Source organism: Mizuhopecten yessoensis, unplaced genomic scaffold, assembly GCF_002113885.1.
Source record: "Mizuhopecten yessoensis strain PY_sf001 unplaced genomic scaffold, ASM211388v2 scaffold11133, whole genome shotgun sequence".
NCBI lineage: Eukaryota > Metazoa > Mollusca > Bivalvia > Pectinida > Pectinidae > Mizuhopecten > Mizuhopecten yessoensis.
This window is the reverse complement of record NW_018408896.1, coordinates 37,485-58,556: the sequence shown is the minus strand read 5'-3', so window position 1 is coordinate 58,556 and position 21,072 is coordinate 37,485. Positions and strand designations below refer to the sequence as shown.

General features: G+C 37.5%; 2 protein-coding genes across 3 annotated transcripts in view; one reads left to right on the top strand and one right to left on the bottom strand.

The window, feature by feature from the left end:
* The window catches only part of LOC110466480 (E3 ubiquitin-protein ligase TRIM71-like), a 22,413-nt gene extending 3,924 nt beyond the window's left edge, over positions 1–18,489 (bottom strand). The window contains exons 1-10 of one of the 2 annotated variants that reach the window (XM_021522997.1): positions 18,399–18,489; positions 13,844–14,244; positions 11,287–12,161; positions 10,921–10,991; positions 10,633–10,726; positions 8,688–8,882; positions 6,461–6,651; positions 5,017–5,179; positions 1,678–1,869; positions 1,093–1,250 (exon numbers count right to left, since the gene is read on the bottom strand). In XM_021522997.1, the coding sequence (XP_021378672.1) occupies positions 1,093–1,250; positions 1,678–1,869; positions 5,017–5,179; positions 6,461–6,651; positions 8,688–8,882; positions 10,633–10,726; positions 10,921–10,991; positions 11,287–12,161; positions 13,844–14,229 (2,325 nt within the window). In that variant the 5' untranslated portion in view covers positions 14,230–14,244; positions 18,399–18,489. The remainder of the gene's footprint in view (positions 1–1,092; positions 1,251–1,677; positions 1,870–5,016; positions 5,180–6,460; positions 6,652–8,687; positions 8,883–10,632; positions 10,727–10,920; positions 10,992–11,286; positions 12,162–13,843; positions 14,245–18,398) is intronic. The other variant, XM_021522998.1, reaches the window with a different exon arrangement.
* Positions 18,490–18,888: 399 nt separating this feature from the next.
* LOC110466489 overlaps positions 18,889–21,072 on the top strand; it is a 3,650-nt gene continuing 1,466 nt past the window's right edge. Inside the window, exons 1-2 of the mRNA XM_021523022.1 lie at positions 18,889–18,969; positions 20,179–20,316. Coding sequence (XP_021378697.1) covers positions 18,921–18,969; positions 20,179–20,316 — 187 coding nt within the window. The 5' untranslated portion in view covers positions 18,889–18,920. The remainder of the gene's footprint in view (positions 18,970–20,178; positions 20,317–21,072) is intronic.

Below are 21,072 nucleotides of genomic sequence, written 5' to 3'. Positions count from 1 at the left end.
TCAGCCCCCTGGGGGGTCAGCCACACCATTTGTACAATTTTAAATCCCTGCCTCCCAGGAATGCTTTTGATCAAATATGATTGATATCCAGTGCACAGTTCTACAGAAGAAGTCGTTTGTAGCAATATAGCCAAATTGCCCCCTTTTGGCCCCGCCCCTAAGCCCCCTGGGGAGTCAGCCCCACCATTTGTACAATTTTTAATCACCACCACCTAGGGATGCTTCCAGTAAAATATGGTTGATACCCACTTCTTAGTTCCAGAGAAGAAGTCGCTTAAAGCAATATGGGAAAAATGACCCCTTTTGGCCTGGCCCCTCAGCCCCCTGGGGGGTCAGCCCCACCATTTGTACAATTTTGAATCCCCACCACCTAGGGATGCTTCCAGTCAAATTAAGTTTAATTCCAACCAGTGGTTAAGAAGAAGAAGTCGTTTAAACAAATTGTTGACGGACGGACGGACGGATAGACGGACGGATGACGGACGCCACGGTATGGCATAAAAATGTTCTCGTGATTTCTTTAAAGTTTATGGCCCAGCAATGAAGATTCATATTCAATCAACCAGTTTTTGGGTTTTTTAAAGAAATCTTACCTGGAACAAGGTCTATATAATTATTACCCAGGTAACTTTAATGTTAAAAACAAATCAAGACTTCTGATGTCTAATTAACGCATAAGATTATGTAGATGATATAATATGTTTCTATTTAATAATGCTATTGTCCCTTATTGCTCCATTAATCACCTGAGGGTTAAGCAAATAACCATATGAAAATGTCCGCATTTGCCACAAATGATGTAGTTTAAAAATACAACTTTGACTATGAACAGCATCTGTAAGAAACCAACTCCAAACTCTAAAATAAGACCACCACAATTTTGTTTAACTGAAGTATAAAATTTGAAATTTGATGAGGTCAGTATTTGTCTGGCTTGTTATCTATTTTTCTAAAATACACCAGGCACTTACCATTACCCTCAGAAGGCTGATCATTAAACAACTTCAGGATATATTTTCTCGACTAATGCTTTATGAAACGATAGATGTAAATCAAATAGGCTTAATTTGGAAAGAGAAATAAATGTTTTACCTGGACTCGTTCATTCCTACTATCTGCCACAATGATATATCCATCTCTGTCCACAGCAATACCAGCAGCTTGTGAGAAGAGGCCGAGTCTGTGGCCTGAGTGACCGATGGTGCGGAGGAGAGTACCATACAGATCAGTGATATACACACAGTTACAACCTGTGTACAGAAAACCATACATAACCTTAAGACAAACGTACAAACGTTTATAAACCAAGTTAGTGATGTTAACACTACTTCCTATTCAATCCAAAAATTCAATCAACTTAAAAAACTTCCCATGACATTATAAAGTCGTTAAATTGATTTCTTTAATTATGACACCATACTCTTATTTGACAATCATGAGACTGTTCAATCCAATTGGTTCATTAATACCTGGCAAATGCATGAAATCAAAACAATGAAAATGAATTCCCTTTCCATACACCAAATTGTTTTGAGATTAGCCACATACTTAAGTAGGATTCAGTTTCTTTTATTTTGTTTGACATTTTTTCTGCAAGAGAATATTTTTGCTTACCAGTAGGTTCTTATTGTAATACATGAAGAGTATAAATCTGTTAGAGGTGAAACACTGACTTACCAAGATCTGACACGTACAGTGTGTCGTTGTGAACAGTCAAAAATCTACATTTGCTCTCATAACCACAGTTAATGAGAGGTTGAAATGGGTAACACATCCCATAGAAACCATCAGGAGAGATGATGAAAATACGGGAGTTTCCTGGACAGATGTCCAATGTAATAAGATCCCCTTTAGATGTCAAAGCCAATCCTGGAAGTAAACAGAAATATTGCCAGATTACCAAATGGTCGGTATGGACAGTATCTATATTAGTGAAAGCATTAACAGCAGAAACTCTGGTAAATGCATGCAAATTTTTACCTAGTTTTCTCAATGACAGATAAAACTATTAAAGCCAAAGGCGAACCAACGATCTTAAGCCTGCTCCCACAAAAAAAATCAGAAGAGTGGTATAGTAACCAAAAGTTAAATCAAAACATGGTCATCACACAACAACCTAAACTAACCATCATTTACAAAATTGAACAAGGTAAGTTACAGTAATTTTATCTATATTTATTCAAATGAATATCAGAAAAGGGACACAACTCTGCCATTAAAATTGTCAAAATACACAAGAGATCTGCAAGAGGTAGCATATTGCTCCCCAAAAACTCTGAGCAACATTTAATTGTTATTCTAGACAATTCTATTTCCACTAACATGATAAATCACACCAAAAACAAACTAGAACTGTTAGCTTAAGGCCAACTAATACCGCTCGCTGCTATATAAACCAGAACTGTCAATCTAATTAAAATTATATCTTCACATCGCTCCCGTTTACTGATATGTCGCGTTGAAGATCTAACAACATCCCGTAGAGGGTCATGTTCAGGCGACCTTTGCATTAACCAATCAGATGAGAGCTTACGCATTTCTGTAAGTGATGATGTAATGATTTCGGAACACACTTGCTATGGTAAAAGACCGAGAGGTGTCAAATGAGCATCGAAAATGGCGGCCCCCATGACACCACGCCGTGTCTATCTACAAGACAACGTTTGTACAATTTGTGGATTTTGCTTTGAAATAAGAGAGACTTCCTCTTCTGGTGATGTTGTCGTTAAAAAGTTTAACAACCTGAAACTAAAATTAACCAATGACAGGCTTCGCAATATTCAAACTATCACTGGACCAGACGAAAAAGTTGATTTTGGGCTACGAGGTGTCTGCATTAAATGCTACACGTCCTGCTTTCTGATTGGTTGAATGAAAGAGTTATGTCGTGTTTTGATTGGCTTGTTATAAATGCGATAATGCATTCATGTTGACCTCTGACGTGACCCTCTATGGGATGTTGTTAGATCTTCAACGCGACATATCAGTATACGGGAGCGATGTGAAGATATAATTTTAATTAGATTGCAGAACTGTAAGCCAAAGGCCAACTAATACCCCTCGCTCCTATATAAACCAGAACTGTAAGCCAAAGGTCAACTAATACCCCTCGCTCCTATATAAACCAGAACTGTAAGCCAAAGGCCAACTAATACCCCTCGCTCCTATATAAACCAGAACTGTAAGCTAATTATGGTTACTAAGGCAAAGCATTGCAAAGCAGTAGAGTCTCCCACCAGTAATGATTTCTTTATTGGCTAAGCTGTACACTGAGTTAAGTATACAGGTCATTCACATACTTCCTGATTACTCCCTCTCAATGCCAAAACATACTTGCAAACCAAATATTGTTAGCTCAGATGAACGAGTTTTGCTGAAATTGTCCTAGTAGTAAAGGAAGAGATGACAAGACAATAATTTTAAACACCATAACTCCTTAAAAAGGGTAAAAAAAGAAAAAAATACTACCCTGATGCACGACATCAGGGGGTTGCACAACATCAGGGGGTTATTACGATGTCAGTAAACTTTCATTGAAATTGGCCCAGTAGTTTAAGAGGCAGACAAAGGTTTTTTCAACAAAGGGCCATAACTCCTTTTCAATGGGTCAGAATGAGAAAGTACTATTTGGATGCACAATGCGAAGGGGCAGGTGCTATATCTGTAAACTTTATTTGAAATTAGCCCAGTAAATTAGAAGGAGTTAATTGTCAGGACAAGGATTTTTCAACAGAGGGCCATAACTCCATAAAAAAGGGGTTGGAAAATAATACCTGGAAGCACAACTTCAGGTGGTAGTTATCATATCTGGATAGTTTCATTGAAATCAATCCATAACTTTATAAGGAGCTGTCCAGACAAAAGTTTCGGGATTTTTTCAAGAAAGGGCCATAACTTCATTCAAAAGGGTCAGAATTAAACAAATAATACCTTGATGCACAACTTCAGATGGTAGTTATTATACCTGGAAAGTTTCATTGCATTCGATCCATAACTTTAAAAGGAATTATCCGGACAAAAGGTTTCAGGATTTTTCAACAAAAGGCTGTTACTTCGTGAAAAAGGTCCAGAATTGAAAAAACTAGATGCAACTCGAAGGGGGGGCCTACGTGAATACCCCCGCTTTGATTGATCAGGAATTAGTGGGAGTGAAGGGCATGTGGATTGGAAGAATCAAGTGAAGGGTTTATATGCTGCAAGTATTATACATGATAACGTAGTATATACATGTTCATGTAATTAGCACATGAATAGCATTAAGATGAGGGTGCATGTACCAACACATCAAGATTCATAACCGTAGGTGAAATAGTACGGGAGATATGCTCCGGAAACCTTTCTGACGACATTATGCAATTCAGAGGTCACAGTGACCTACATATGGTACGTGACACACCGCCTTGCATGCATGTGCCAACAAACCAAGATTCATTACCATAAGTGAAATAGTACGGGAGATATGCTCCAGAAACCTTTTTGGATGGACGGATGGACAGACTGACTGACAGATAAGCTTATTCCAGTATACCCTCCCAAACTTCATTGCGGGGGGGGGTATAATATGGTTATTTCTCTCCTATAAAACCAATAATACTGAGCTTCATTGAATCTCTTGTTCTGAAGACAAAACCAAACCAAATTTAGTTTTTCTTCTGCCTTTGTTCAATCTACATACCAAGTCTATGATTAGTAAGATCAGTTGTTCTAACAGTAGAACACAGACTCTCCTTATTCCCTAAGAAAACACACCCACACCAAATCAAGCTTTGTGTTATTATTTGTTCTGAAGTAGTGAAACAATATACCAAATTTGAACTTTGTGCAATCATTTGATCTAGAGTAAGCATCCAGACAGGTCAGGTGAAATTCTTTCTTAAATAAAAATGATCTTGGAACTTCAGTTGACCATGCCTTAAATTTTAACGGCTTATACCTCTTCACTAAGGAAATCCAAATTCCAAGTTTGAGCTTTGTGTGAGGAAGGAGGGATGAAATCAATTGGATGCATTCAACTACCTAATTTATATGTACCATAGGGCATGTTGAACTTCTTTGCTCCAAGTCTACACAGGTACCTGCCAGTGGAAGTAAACTTATGGATACAGACATCATCCTTCACAAATATCTTACCCTCCGCATTGACCACAATGGCGGAGGGACGTGTAAAAGGTGGTACTATCTGTAAAATTAAAAAAAATTACATGATTTGGTAGAAATCATCACATTATTAATTAATGACTTATTTCAAGTATGCTTTAAACAGTCTTTAAAATTAGGGCTGTACAATTCGCTGACATAGTGCATAACACTTCTGTTTTCTGCCAAAATAAATGACTATTAGTTATCAAGTTAGACAAAAAAAATAATCAACCTAGGGTACATTCGCGTATCCATTTGAACCTGTAAAGAAAACAACAGGCAAAGATCTGAACCAAGGCTTTTTATTCTCCGAAACTGCATTTTTAGCTCTGCTTATGGAATGGTCCAAGTGCGTTCGTTTATTGTGGAAAATTTCTGCTCCACACATACCGTTTCAACAGGGATACGCGAATGAAGCCCTGAATTACCCAATGACGACATGTCCAATGAAGAATTTGAACAATACATTAAGGAATCCCTGTCCAAATGCAGGCAAATCACTGAAGAATTCCTGTTGTTTTTCATATACAGAAACCTCCCCTTAATTTGGGTTTGGATACAACTACAGTAAAATTTTCCATGGTATATATATATATATATATTTTCCAGAAATTATCTATGTAAGATTTGTTCGTAAGTAAGTTTCCAATTTAGGCAGTGGTATATGAGAATCCTTCAATTGTTTTCTTTCCATCTTAACTTTGTTTTTAAGAAATCTTCACATAGAGGGAGTGGGAACAGTATTGCTAAGCATGTTCTCTTATTTATGGTACATAGTTAAATGGCTCAGTTGATTACACCAATTATAATACAAGCCCTTTTCAAATAGGTCCAACACTGTAAATTCAGGAACCTATCACGTGCAGCCTACTATAAAACCTGACCAAGTTTAGACGAATAAAAACGTAAATTACATTGGACAAACCATTCTTGAGGGATAATATCCTACCACCCTGCAGGGTGGAAACACTTTGGTTTCAGAACAAAGGACAACTGTTGTGTATTCTTTTGACTATTTTACTGCATGCTACAATACTTAACTGATGAAAACAAGCACCGACATAGGTACCGAACCATTATATAAGGAAGCATACCATTTCGACCCTAATTGAAGATGCGCTCACTGTATTACCTGCGGCATATCTGATGATAAACTCACTTCTAAGATTTGTGTATCTGAGGATGTGCTTAATTTAATGTGTTATGCATGGCGTACTTGAAGATATGACAGTGTTTTTGAAGACGGACACACCATACCATCTATGGTGTTGACTTTTAAAGACCTACTCAATGTATCCTCTATGATATATTTACAACTTACCGTATCACCTATGGTGTATTTGAAGATGCCCTCCTTATCAAAGACTTTGACCAAATGGTTTCCAGTGTCTGTCACTAGGATATTGCCTTCAAAATCTGTGGTCACTCCAATTGGAAAATGGAGACAACCTCCCGATCCTCTGCCCGGATGACCAAGCTTCACTTCAAGCTTTGCTGGAACTGTAGCTCCATCTTCATATTTTACAGATTAGAGACAAATAACAAATAGGTCATATAATGGTTTGTTTCCTTTTTTTATCGGTTTAATCAAACTTGCAAAATCAATGCCAATTGTAAAATTAGGGGGTTTCAGTATAATATCTCTGACCTATGCAAGCAACAGCTTGTTTTTTTGTTTGAAGTAAATATTGAAAAAATATAAGAAAAAGGTGCAACATCTAATTTCTTTAGGCCAAAAAAAAGTATGTGTTTCCAGTTTCCCTACCGACCCTAGATTTTTTGTGCCTACCTTTGGCATTTAGTTACAAGGGGCCTGCATGAATTGCTCACTTGCTATTAATTTTACACTTGAAATCTAAAAAGGACCCCTGTGACCTTGCAAATGCATGAAGGTCATTCATTTGAACAAACTTGGTAGCCATTCATCCAATCATGTTAATGGCCAAATATCAACATCCTAAGCATCTTGGTTATTCAGAAGAAGTTCTTGAAATGTTTTAAACATCCTTGACCCCTGTAACATTGAACATAGGTTAAGGTCATTCATTCAAACAAACTTGTTAGTCCAACATCCCAGAATGTTACTGGCCAAATATCATCACACTAGGCCTCTTGGTTACTCAGACAAAAATGTTTAAAGGTTTTATACATATTTGACCCCTATGACCTTGAATATAAGTAAAGGTCATTCATTCAAACAAACTTGGTAGTCATTCATTCCAGCAAGTTACTTGCAAATATAATTGCCCTAGGCCTCTTGGTTATTCAGGAGAAGTTGTTTAAAGGATTTAAACATATTTATCCCTGTGACCTTAAATATAAGTCAAGGTCATTCATTTGAACAAACTTGGTTGCCCTTCATCCAAGCATGCTAATGGCAAAATATTATCATTATAGGCCTCTAGGTTATTCAGAAGATGTCCTTAAAAGATTTTAAACATATTAAACCCCTGTGTCCTTGAATACAGGTCAAGGTCATTTTATTTTTTTAAAATTGGTAGCCCTTTATCCTTGAATGCTACTGGCCAGATATAAACCCTGGGATTTTGGGTTATTCAGAAGTAGTTGATTTAAGATTTTAAAACATATTTGATCCCCGTGACCTTGAATATAAGTCAAGGTCATTTATTTGAACAGACTTAGTAGCCCTTCATCCGAGTATGTTACTGGCCAAATATCATCACCCCAGGCCTTTGGTTATTCAGGAGAAGTTGTTTAAAGGTTTTAAACATATTTATCCCTGTGACCTTAAAATATAAGTCAAGGTCATTCATTTGAACAAACTTGGTTGCCCTTCATCCAAGCATGCTAATGGCAAAATATTATCATTATAGGCCTCTAGGTTATTCAGAAGATGTCCTTAAAAGATTTTAAACATATTAAACCCCTGTGTCCTTGAATACAGGTCAAGGTCATTTTATTTTTTTTAAATTGGTAGCCCTTTATCCTTGAATGCTACTGGCCAGATATAAACCCTGGGATTTTGGGTTATTCAGAAGTAGTTGATTTAAGATTTTAAAACATTTGACCCCTGTGACCTTGAATATAAGTCAAGGTCATTTATTTGAACAAACTTAGTAGCCCTTCATCCGAGTATGTTACTGGCCAAATATCATCACCCCAGGCCTTTGGGTATTCAGGAGAAGTCGTTAAAAGATTTTAACATATTTGACCCCTGTGACCTTGAAAATGGATCAATGTCATTCATTTGAACAAACTTGGTAGTCCTTTATCTCATTATGCTACTGGCCAAATATCATTATCCTAGGCTTATTGGTTACTGAGAAGAAGTTGTTTAAAGTAAAAAGTTGTCGCCGGAAAGACGGACGGATGACAGACGCAGCACCTTCGGGCACGTGAGCTAATAAGCAGTGTTGAAGTCAGAACTCCTGCTCTTATAAGCATCGTAAAAATATATTTTCAAAAACAAAATTGCCTACCTATCGCACTTTTTTTTTTTTTAAAGCAGAAACAGGAAACGCACAATTTTTTCCCCAATTGTATTGCAATTGTAAGGTTTAAAAAAAAAAAAATGGCAGTATAAATACCTCGATTTATTTCATTCTTCTGAATGAACATTCTGATGGTTGGAATATGACTTGGTGACACTGTCCTTGGGACGATTTCACTTTCCTGGACAGTTTCAGGCTGAGTACACATCGTCAGTGTTGTAGTAGAAACAGTTGTTGGTAATGCATCCATGTTGCTGCTACTTGCCGTATCATTAGGCCTAGGGCTGCCATCTGATGTATGGGAAGGAAAGATAAAAGTCTGAGGCCATGTAATGAAATATTATCACATTATGGCATACTTCACACAAGCATTCCTATTTTTGCTTGGGGAAAAGATTAATAGAATAATTCACCCCCTGGAGCGAGATAGGTGAATTTCAACCTGAGGGGGAAGATTCCCAAGTTGCACGGGGGAAAGATTAATAGAATAATTCACCCCATTGGGAGTGAGATAGGGGAATTTCAACCTGAGGGTAAGATTCTCAAGTTGCACGGGGAAAAGATTAATAGAATAATTCACCCCCTTTGGAGCGAGATAGGTGAATTTCAACCTGAGGGGGAAGATTCTCAAGTTGCAAAGTGTTTGGCACCTGACATCTGACCTCAAAGGGCATTAGGGGTGAATGATTCTTTTCTCTTACCCTGTTGAACCTATCATAAACATCATGCGACATTAACGTAGCAGGCACAACGCATTGTTAACTATGGATGGAACAGGTAACCGAGTACCTGGTTGCAGTGCGGTTACGAGCACTATCCGGTTAGCAAATCCACGTAACCGAAAATCGTCCCAAAATGAAGGTCAGTATTTATTGACTTCTCGGGCATAATGTTGCTCCTTACTGCTGATTGACAGACCTTGAAAACACTCATGATCAGTATGCTTGCTTTACTATGGAGTACATGTAAACAATAAACTTTGAATATAAATATAATATCGACTGTTATTCTGTTGAACAATGTAACCCATCATTCACCGGCAGCTATCGTTAAGAGTTCCAACCAATAGTTTAGTGCAGAAACACGTGCACATAGTGTTGACGCCCACGACACCACGTTATGTCTATCTACAAGACAACGTTTGTACAATTTGTGGATTTTGCTTTGAAATAAGAGAGACTTCCTCTTCTGGTGATGTTGTCGTTAAAAAGTTTAACAACCTGGACTTTGGGCTACGAGGTGTCTGCATTAAATGCTACAGGTCCTGCTTTCTGATTGGTTGAATGAAAGAGTTATGTCGTGTTTTGATTGGCTTGTTATAAATGCGATAATGCATTCATGTTGACCTCTGACGTGACCCTCTATGGGATGTTGTTAGATCTTCAACGCGACATATCAGTAAACGGGAGCGATGTGAAGATATAATTTTAATTATATTGCACTAAGGCAGGACAAGTGTATCTCACACGGGGAAGTGTGGATACGCCTGTCCAGGGTAAGAGGAAAGTGTATCTCACACGGGGAAGTGTGGATACGCCTGTCCAGGGTAAGAGAAAAGTGTATCTCACACAGGGAAGTGTGGATACGCCTGTACAGGGTAAGAGGAAAACCTGTCTTTGCCTATCTAAGGAGAGACAGCTTACCTTTGTCACCATCACGTCATTACTTGTAGCAGCATCAATGTCCACTTGATTATTTGGGCGGTGCAGAGTTCACCCGAGTGCATGCTATTTTTATGATAGGAAAGTGTGCGAGAAAAATAATCACTCCTCCGTAGACTGGTGTACGTGCATGTATAGACAGAAAAATCTTACCTGCGATTCATCTCACATCTGCAGCTTCAAGATCAAATTCATTTTAATATGTGAAATATCATTACTCAATATACACATTATGGATCTTTGTTGAAAGTATGTTACTCCACACCTTATGACTCATTGCAAGAAGATTTTAACTGGTTTTACAAATGTAACCTTTCACTCAAAATAGTAATATCCATGAAAACACATTATGATATGCAGATATTTCAAACACAATCTACCATGGGCACAATCCTTATGTTGGAAGTCAGGTACCACCTGATCAGACACAGGTTCAGTTATACCCTCCTCCCAAAGCAGGTCTTCCATCACAACCTAAAACATAACCAATAGCTCCATCTGTTCAGTTTCAAAACAATTTTCAACATTTTGTTAAAATTATTACTCGAATACTTGGTATATGTATAAATTGAATACAAACGAGAGAAAGGTTGGAAATATACTTCGGCTTTAAGTGTATTCAAGACAATAGCAGATAACAAACTTTTGTTTATTTTCAAATTCCATACCTGATCATCCTGTGCAAGCAAGATATCTTTTTCTGGATTGATGACCTGCACATCAGAGTAGTCAAGCTTTCCTGGATTAAAAAGTCTTGGTACATTTAAATTTGTAACAGTTTGTATTGTGTGTGTGATCAGAACATACAATGTGCATTTCTGAAAAGATTTACATGATGAACCCCGATTGCTCTAAAAATTCTGTAAATTCTACAATATCTCTGCATTAAAGAATTAATACATGTACATTTTATTAATAAAATGCTCATAATTAACTTAATAAATATGGCCATGTGCAGCTGTCATCTACAGACTCATGTATCATGACTAGTTATAACCTAGTCCTACACATTATGACTGAACAAGATTCCTAACCTTGGGCTTCCATGGACAGACTTTCATTTGCTGTTTTCTGTTCAGAGAAGCTGTCTATTTCTGGAGTCCTAGCCTCCTCTTCTACTACCTCCTCCTCGCCATTCTTCCCTTCTTCCTCTTCTTCTTCTCCTTCTTCTTCTTCCTGTGTCAACTGATCAGAAGATTCCTTGCTACCATCTTTGGTTATGTTCATTAACAGCTCTGCTGCTACTTTGAACGTTGGTTTTGGTACGTTAGTCAGCATGTCATCCAAAGATTTTTTCCAGCGCTGACGATCTTCTGAGCTGACATATTGCACTTCTTGTTCAATCTCTTTGGGTGGTGGAGAAGATAACACATCAGGTTTTTTAACGTTTTCCTCAATTTTAGTGTTTTTACTTGGACTTTTACTGTGCAATATGGCTTGAACATTTTCACACTTGACAACAGAGGAATATGTCATAGTTTGATTAACATCCATTATTTTTTCCTGTTCATCTGAAATGACCGAATTGCTAGATCTCTCAGGAGATTTTTCGGTACATGTATTACCAAGATTCTTCAACTTTTTACCTGCAAGTTTAAGTTTTCTCTCTGGTAGATAATGTTCAGCCTTGGTTGCTATTCGACCAGTTATACATGCAGCCTTTGAGTTCTTCGACAGATTTTCTGATTTGTTTGCTGTATTAAATCTGTTTATACTGTCAGTTTCCTTAACTGTGGTTTCATCAACATTTTGATTGCTAAAGTCAGCCACCAAGGGACATTTTTCCTGGTATGACGAGATAACCTTGCCAAGATTCAGGAGCTCTTCTTCTTCCATGTTCTGGACAAAATCCAGGCAGTCGATGTCATCATCTACATCTAAGTCGACAATATTGTTGTTGAGTACCAAACTGGAATAAATTCAGACAGAAAAAGACACACAAGTTCAATATTAGGTAAAAAAAATATTGTGTTTCCTGTTTCTGCTTGAAAGAAAAAAGGGTCGGTAGGTAGGCAAATTCTTTTTTTTTTTTTTTTTTTTTTTTTTTTTTTTTTTTTTAATATTTCTAATGCTTATTTAGAGCTTATCACTAAATGCCAATAAAAACTTAAGTGTAGGCACAAAAATCTAGGGTCGGTAGGGAAACCAGAAACACACATATTTTACTTTTTTTGCCTTATGAAATCGTTTAGTTACTCATTTGATAAGCTCAAATTAACCAATTTACAGAGAAAACATGCTCGGTTCTGTCCACATTGAAAGTCCCTCACATTCTGCTTTTGGATACCAATGTCCTTGTCTACAAGTACAAGATGTATGCCTCTTTTGGGGAACAGATATGTGCATGATTTACTTATCATTTCAATGCAAAGTACAATTTGTAAAATCATGGTTCACGTATAGAGACTTTCTGGACAATCTTTTGACAAGATATTTCAATGCACAAAATAAAAGATAACCTGTTACCTGGTAAAATAAGTTTTTGTCAATAATTTCAGCTTGAAATTTCACCCAGGTAAAACAATAAATTAGAAATCTAATATACCGGCTGGTATCAACACAGGCTTGGATAATCTAATTCTGTGGTTCACCTAGCTAAATAGGTTATTTTGTTCAATAAGAACTTGATCTGTACTGTATGTCCTGTCCTGTACAATGTACTTATTTGAAAATATACCAAATAGTATGTATTCAAATTATCTTCTACACATGAAAGAGCAATAATTAAGGTATACAAATACAACATATACCAATCTTCCTTTCTAAGTCGAGTCAGTGTTAAATTATTTTAAAAAAGAACCGAGCAATTTTAATAAAAAGATCCTAAACTTCATTCCCATTACAACTGCTGAAACACTGCTGCTTCATCTTCTAGATACAATTTATGTTATAACTTGTTATGTATGAAATTGAAATACTGAAAGAAAATCCGACAAGAGGCACCATTTCATATTTTTCTTAATGCCTGGATGTATAAACACATATAGTTAGTCCATTCAACAAATGAAAGGGTAAAGCTCGGTCTTTGACATTTAGTTTTTTACTTTTCCAGAAAATATGTTTCAACCCCTTACATATAACACCAGTGATTTGACCAGCCGATTATCTAATCATGGAGGGCTAAAAATGTACCATGCAGGGATCAATCTAGACTTGATTCACTACCGTTTATGGGTAGTTTCCCCTATAGAAGATAATTCCCATATTATTAAAATTTCCCCCTGTGTGCTTCAAATTTCCCTATTTCAACAAGAAAATACCTGTTTTTTTCTACAAAATATTTCCCCTATACATGTTTTCTTTAAAGTTCAACAGTTAAAATGCATATTACTGCATATGTTCATTTTCTCCATTTAATCTACCTGGTAAACACAAATTCTACAATTTTAAGCTTGAAATTGTTTAAAAATTGAAATATATACTGCACACATGTATGTCCAACAAAACACTAATCTTTTACCTTGATGACGCTAGAGCCTTGTATCAAAATTTTAATTTTCCACAAATCTGAAAAAGGGTAATTTTCCCTAAAACCTAGATTGATCCCTGCCATGGTACATTCTTTATGACAATGAACTGTTGTAGTGATACCTAAATACTTCTATTAAGCGCTTGGCATGCACTTCATTATTGTTAACTGAAGGACCCGGAGTGTATCTCAGAAAGCTTTCAACTTCAGTGCTCAAACTTCGTAGGGAATCAATGTCACAAGTCACAGAGTCCCTATACATGTCCAGGTATTCCGACTTGGAGTTAAACACTTCTTCCATTTGCTCCAGAGCCCTCTTCTCAAATGCCACCAACTGTTCTTGGAAACTGTGGATGGTATGTATAATCTTTGATCTTGTGTTGTCACGGCGCATCATCAACAAAATGGAGATGGCTCGAAGTCTGCGGAGCATGCTCTCCAACTTAGGTACAAGTTTGCTTGCATCTAGTAATCCACAAAGCAGCTTGGTGCGTGTGTTCTCTTCCATGCTTTTTCAGTGTATCTACAATTATAATCACCAGTGTATATCATGTTATGCAAATTATTAAGAACCAAGTGATATTAATATTTATATTGATCCATTAACAAAATAACCAGTAGTAAAACTAGGGCTCCAGCTGTCGGCCTGGAGGAGAACCAACGTCCTGGTTGTTGGTCGAAAGTTGGTGGTAATAGGAATCAGAGATGGATACCTAACGGTATTCAGTAAAATTCCATCACGGAAGATAAATACAAAGGATATATAAGACGGAGCATCAACATCTAGATTCCATGTTTTTATTATAGTTTACATGTTTCAGCTAGCTAGGTTAGCCGTCATCAGAACAGACGACAACTAACCTAGCTAACCGAAACATATAAACTGTAAATAAAAATCGGAATCTAGATGTTGATGCTCCATATTATATATCCTTTGAAAATTACCAGTAGAAATATTTACATGTGTAGCGAAACTGGACGGGGTCAATCGCCAGCGTCCAGCTGGTAGCTCAACTGATAGAGTGACGGTCTAGATTTCAGAGGGGTCCCAGGTTCGAATCTCGATCTCATCATCCATTTTCTCTTTCTCCTGAACATTATAATTTTTTTCTAGCACTGGTTGCATGTTATCTTGATTTGCAAGGGGGATACCTGAACCTGGGATGTGTGTTTTTAGAAACGGATGGGAGAAAGTAGAAGAACTGGACTGGTTCGATCCAGGTAGCACAATTGGTCGAGCATCTGTCTAAGGTTTGGAGGGTCCCAGGTTTGAATTCTGGTTAGATCTTTCCATACATTTTCTCTCTCCTGTTACATGTATAGGACCTTAAGCTTGTGTAGGAATAAAACAACAGAAGAATTAAAATTAATTAACAAGTAATGAAAGGACACCAATTACCTTCTGGAGTTGCTTGAAGAATAGCTGGCGGAACCAGGCAACATGACAGTCATGCGACTTTGTCAAGCTGACAAGGATTTGTGGTGGAACAGGAGAAAGAACAAGAGTATCGCGGGGCGGAACAATATACGCCCGTCCAATGCCGTCTAGTGTTATATATATACTTTCTTACATTGAAATAGGATCTGCATCATTCTAAGAGTGGTTAGCTGACATGCTATAATGCTACAACACTCACCTTTCACAACTAGGTTAATGTTTAATTTTTTAACTTAAATGTAAAAAGTCATGGGAAAACCTATCTCTGGATTTTCTAGTTTTCTGTTACATTACACTTGAGAACCCCTCTGTGCTATTTATAACTTTAAGGGAGACACAACTCCATATCATGATTATAATGTACGATTATAAAATAAACAAAGGGCAATAACTTTTGCAAAAATTGTTGAATCAAAATTCTTTTCAGGGAAACAAAAAATCAAATACTGAAATGAACAAAGGGTAATAATTTTTGCAAAAATTGTCGAATCAAAATTCTTTTAAGGGAGACACAACTTCATATCATGGTTATAATGTATACTAAGTTTTAAAGAAATCGGTTGAAAAATGTAGGAGATTGCCGGACAAACAAAAGTTTACGCAGACAGACAACGCCATACCATAATACTCGCAGCAATTTTGACGGCCGCAAAAAAAAAAAATGTAATGGCCAGACATAGGTTCGAACCTCAGACCCTCCAAACTCTAGACGGACGCTCAATCAATTGAGCTATCTGGGCGCCGACGATCGATCCAGTCCCGCTACATTCATCCCTCCTTTTCCTAAGTCTTCGCCCCCGAAGACAACACTATTTACAACTCAGCTTCGGATATCCCCTTAAAAAGCATTAACCCCAGTGCCTGAAACAAGGGTTGGCAAGCTCACCAATTTTGAAACAGGAGAAAAAGAAATGAAACAACCAGACTGAGGTTCGAACCCAGGACACTCCAAACTCTAGACCGACGCTCTACCAATTGAGCTATCTAGTCGCCGTCAATCGACCCAGTCCAGTTCTGTTACAGTGGCATGTAAAAATTACATCTAAATTTTCATCTTTCTTATAATGTGCATGTGTTTCTATTGTTTCCTAATTAATAGACTATAGCCAGGATCGAAAGTAATATAAGTAGAATATAGCTACCTTTCTACAAGTGTTTGACCTCCCATTGCAGACACTAGCATTTCATTACCCAAAATCTGATGAGATCAACATATACAGCTAGTTTCCTAGCAGCGCTAACGATGCGCAAAGGTGAGGGCACAGAGACAGGTAGCACATGAGAACTCAGAGTTCAATTCAAATCAATATTCCATTTTAAACTCGTCTCATGGACAACTGATACTCTTAATTAAACTATTAAATCAGCTGGTTAATGTTACACTAACAGTATAGCTATGTGATCACATGACCTCAGACACTTAGCAATTACATGATGTCAGTGCCTTTGTCCACCGACTGCTAGTCACAACTATAGTTGCGCTGTATGTCTGTGGCCACCACTGCTAGTCACAACTATAGCTGCATATTCTATAAAATGGTATTTTATATGGTCAACAGCTAATCATGTTGATTAAAATTTAATCAAACATATCAAATAACCAATTTCCATTGGTATTAATATGTTGTAATATTAACACAAGTATTATTTTTGCAATATTTTTACTAAATTTGTGACTTATGAAGTTATATCTAAATTTGAACTGCAGCAAAAATTAAATTTTCCTAATTAATTCAGCACTTATTGGTTCCTTATGTTATTTAATGTAGCACTCTAAGGTTGAGGTCAGCGCATGCCAAAACATGCAGTGTTGGTTAGTTTAGAGAAGAAAAGGCTGCGATTCCAGCCAATCACATCACAGGTCTCGGCATGCGCTCACCTCAACCTCATGAACATAAACAATAGGCCCAGAGGGCCTGTATCACTCACCTGAATAATAAAGCAACCATGGGAAATTATTCTTATTACATAAAATCCCTCAAATGGTACAGAAGAACAAAGATTTTAAATATTCAAACCTCTAATTTCCCTATTGGGCCCCCCAACTCTCAGCCCCCAGGGGGTCCAAACCCACCGTTTAAACAAAATTTAGTCCCCTTTGTCCAAGGATGCTTCAGACAAAATTGGGATGAAATCCCTTAATCTCTATCGTAGCAGAAGAATTTCAAAGGTTTTTACCTCTATTTCCCCTATTAGACTCTACCTCTCTGCCCCCAAGGGGGGCCACACCCACGTTTTTAACAAAAATTGACTCCCCTTGGTGTCTAAGGATGCTCCAGATCGAATTAGGATTAAATCCCTTAATCCCTACAGTAGAAGAAGATTTTAAAGATTTTTACCTCTATTTTCCTTATTGGGACCTGCAACTCTGGCCCCAAGGAGTCCACACTCACCGTTTATACAAAATTGAGTCCCCTTGGCCTAAGGATGCTCTAGCCCAAATTAGGATAAAATCCCTTTGGTAGAAAAAGCATTTTAAAGGTTTACCTCTATTTCCCCTATTCGGCCCACTCCTCTGCCCCCAGGGGGGCGTCACCCACCGTTTATACAAAATTGAGTCCCCTTGGCCTAAGGATGCTCCAGATTAAATTTAGTACAAATCTACTGAACCGTTCAGGACAGTAGTGTTCTTATGAAAAGTTGACGGATGCTAGCTGCCCCATGGCATATGCTCAGCTAAAGGAAGTGGCATGATGACTGCAAAAAAAAATTGAAACTCTGAAATGGCATGTAAGTAGTTCATGTCCGCGAAAGGAGAAGTTATAGGAGGGGGTCGCACGACTTTTTGACATCGCAAGCTTCCCACCCTTCTCGTATTGGGGGGTGTCATTTTTACCGAAAGTCAATCTCAACAGCTAAAACATGTAAAATTACTCTGAACACCTTAGTTTAGGTCCGTAACGTCCCTGTGCCTGTGTCTTATGGTTGTTATATATCGTAGCCAGAGTTTCCTCCGACACTAGATTGAAGACATTTTGACAATATAGGCCTATGTCTGGTGTGGGCGAAATGTCTAAAGTCTGGTGTCTGGTCTTCCGCAACACTGTTAGATGTTTACACGGCGAGATACTTTTGACAGGCGTCTCAGAAGGCAAAAATCATATCCAATAGAAAAAAAAGGCCGACCAGCGGCCTCTTAGACTTAGGGCCAGAAGAAACTCGTGCTATTAGTCCGTGCTGGAAAATGTTATAACAAATGTTTATACAATAAAATAATGAAAGTGAAAAGTTTAACTTACATCTGTAATTTGTCGTTGTTGATAAAGCTAGATCTACATTTCCAATATTTGCTATTGTCACTTGCTGTTTCTTTTTCATCCGTGCAGTAAATATAGACCAGTCCGTTAATTTGTCATGGGGATGTCTGTAGGAGACATCATTTTTATTCCAATCAGACTGAGCGTGTATTAAGTAGTTCACATTGTTATTTTATACACAACTAATGACATTTCAACTTCACAGTCTTTTGCTTAAATTCAAAACATTTTAAATCAAAGACGAATTAGTTAAGAGACCCAGATCCCCCATCTAAATATGAACTCGCCCAATCAGTTTTAACGAAAATCCATGTTTTCATTGGCTAAAACTCCTGAGATAAACACTTTTTATCGTCGTACCTAATTTTGTGTCAACAATAATTGATAGTAAGACACAATCAAAAATATTATTATGACTTTTCTTTTAGTTCTAATGAGATAGGAAAATATACAATAAATATTGACAAGTCCGAGTCTGTCAACAGGCCAGGGCAGGAAGTGTCGATGGTGGTAAAATATAAATGTTCTGATACTTCTGACGAGAGCATCCACGGTAAGCCTGTAGAGTTCATTGTTTGGTCGTTTGTTTCGGATAATGTGATCTAGGCTCTTTTTGAAAAGTAAAATATCAATTTTCCTTTTGTTACAGTAACCGAACGGTGGAAGGGAGGTAAATCTCCCCATCGTACAAATTTACACACTGTTGCTATGACTTATGGGCTACTGTACTGTAACCACAGGGGCACGCAACTAGTTACATTACAATTAATGAGTCAGAGAAATATATGGAGATATCTATGTGTCATCTAAAATATCTTCGTCAATTGATACAACCATGCACGGACTTAGATGTCTACAACCCACCACATTATTTTTTCTGAAATAAACCCCTACGTTGGAGGATCTGTTTATGTGCTGTTATGCCTACTCAGTAGGCCTACCGATTTTTGTGACCTTTTGCGCACCGCCACAAGTTTGTTTACATTATGAGTTTTTGGGTGTAGGAACTTGATATCACCAATGCCATGGTGTAAATATAATCTAACTTTATTAAAGGGTTCGTGAGATATCTTGTAGATATACACAAGCTTTTTACTTCAAAAGTGGTAACGTGTGACCTTTGACCCTTTAATCTTGACCATAATATCACCATACTATGGTGTAGGCCTAAATATAAAATGAATTTGTTGAAGGGTTTGTGAGCTATGTGATTTTCCTTTCCTTCATAATATATTGGTTTGACTTTTTCCCCTGGCTTGACATAATCTGTGCACTTCTTCCCATCTCTAGTTTCCGCTGCCTTTCACGTTTGATGCTCCGTCCATTTGCCGTCACTAAATCGGTACTGTAGTCTACCTAGCGAATTCGTTTCTTATTTCTTGACATTTTTTTCATATTTGGATGCCATATACATTCCCTAGGTAAATTAGTTTTATTTTCGAGTAATACATTGATCCAATACTTAATTCCACCGTTCGGCATTTCTTATTATGTCTAGTTCATTGGTGAAAACTACAGGGACCTCAGAATTTGTTACAGCTATATTTGGAACTAGAGTAAGGTGTTCAGGGTAATTTTACATGTTTTAGGGGTTTAGATCGACTTTCGGTAAAAATGACACCCAGTCTGTGGTGAAAACCAGGTCGAGTGTTCTTGGCTCATTGATAGCCCGGCGCGTATACTTGTTGGCCTTTCAAATATGTATTTTAATAACTCACCAGATGGTATCACACTACTACTAATTTGTATGATATTAATACAGTTAAGACGCCGAAAAAGGAGATGACGCAAAACCACAGACCGGAAGTACAGAGTTATAACTCCAATATGGTGACAAATGAAATAGATTGTATGGATCGAGAGCTGCTGTCTCTGAAGGAAACCATGAATAAGCAAAGTGGTACGTAGGATTATTGCATACAAAAATTTAAAGCTGTCCGTATAATTTACAAAATATTTAAATCTACGTTATTTATTGTTCATCTTTTTTCATTTGTACAATTATTTGTTATGAAACATTTGTAACGCTCACTCCTGGGATAGGAGGCGTCGTGTTTGTCCTGGGATGGAACTGTGGTGCGATAGAGAACAGACACAAGAAATAACGTTCACATATTTATTAACTCCAGCATATAAAGTTCACAGTAATCCATACACGGTTCACAACACGTTCATTTATCTCCCGTAATCCATACGTTTCCTGTATAGTCCTTTCACACAACATCCACTTTCAGTCTCCATTCTAATGCACTAAAACTCTAAACTAGCAAAACTACATGTATACTACCCCTACGTGCTTTCCTTTATATTTATAGGTGCTAAAATTAGCTAACGCGACCATTGGTCAACGTGGTGATGAGGTGATGCTGTGCACGTGGACATTATTGATTTATTCTAAGCCTTGACCAGTACTTTTAGAAGTTACCTTACTTATCCACGGCAGTACATTGGCCTCTTCTATATTTAGCGCTTACCAAATAAATATCAATACTACTACTGTCCATATTCTACGGGTCCTCAGCAGCATTGCAATGAACCAAAAACTAACGTCTGTACAATTCGCATGCACATCAGTGTGTTCATTTGTGTGAAAATAGAGTCATACTATCATTTTGATATTCGGAGCAAGCCCGTGGTTATCGAATCATCGGGGGGG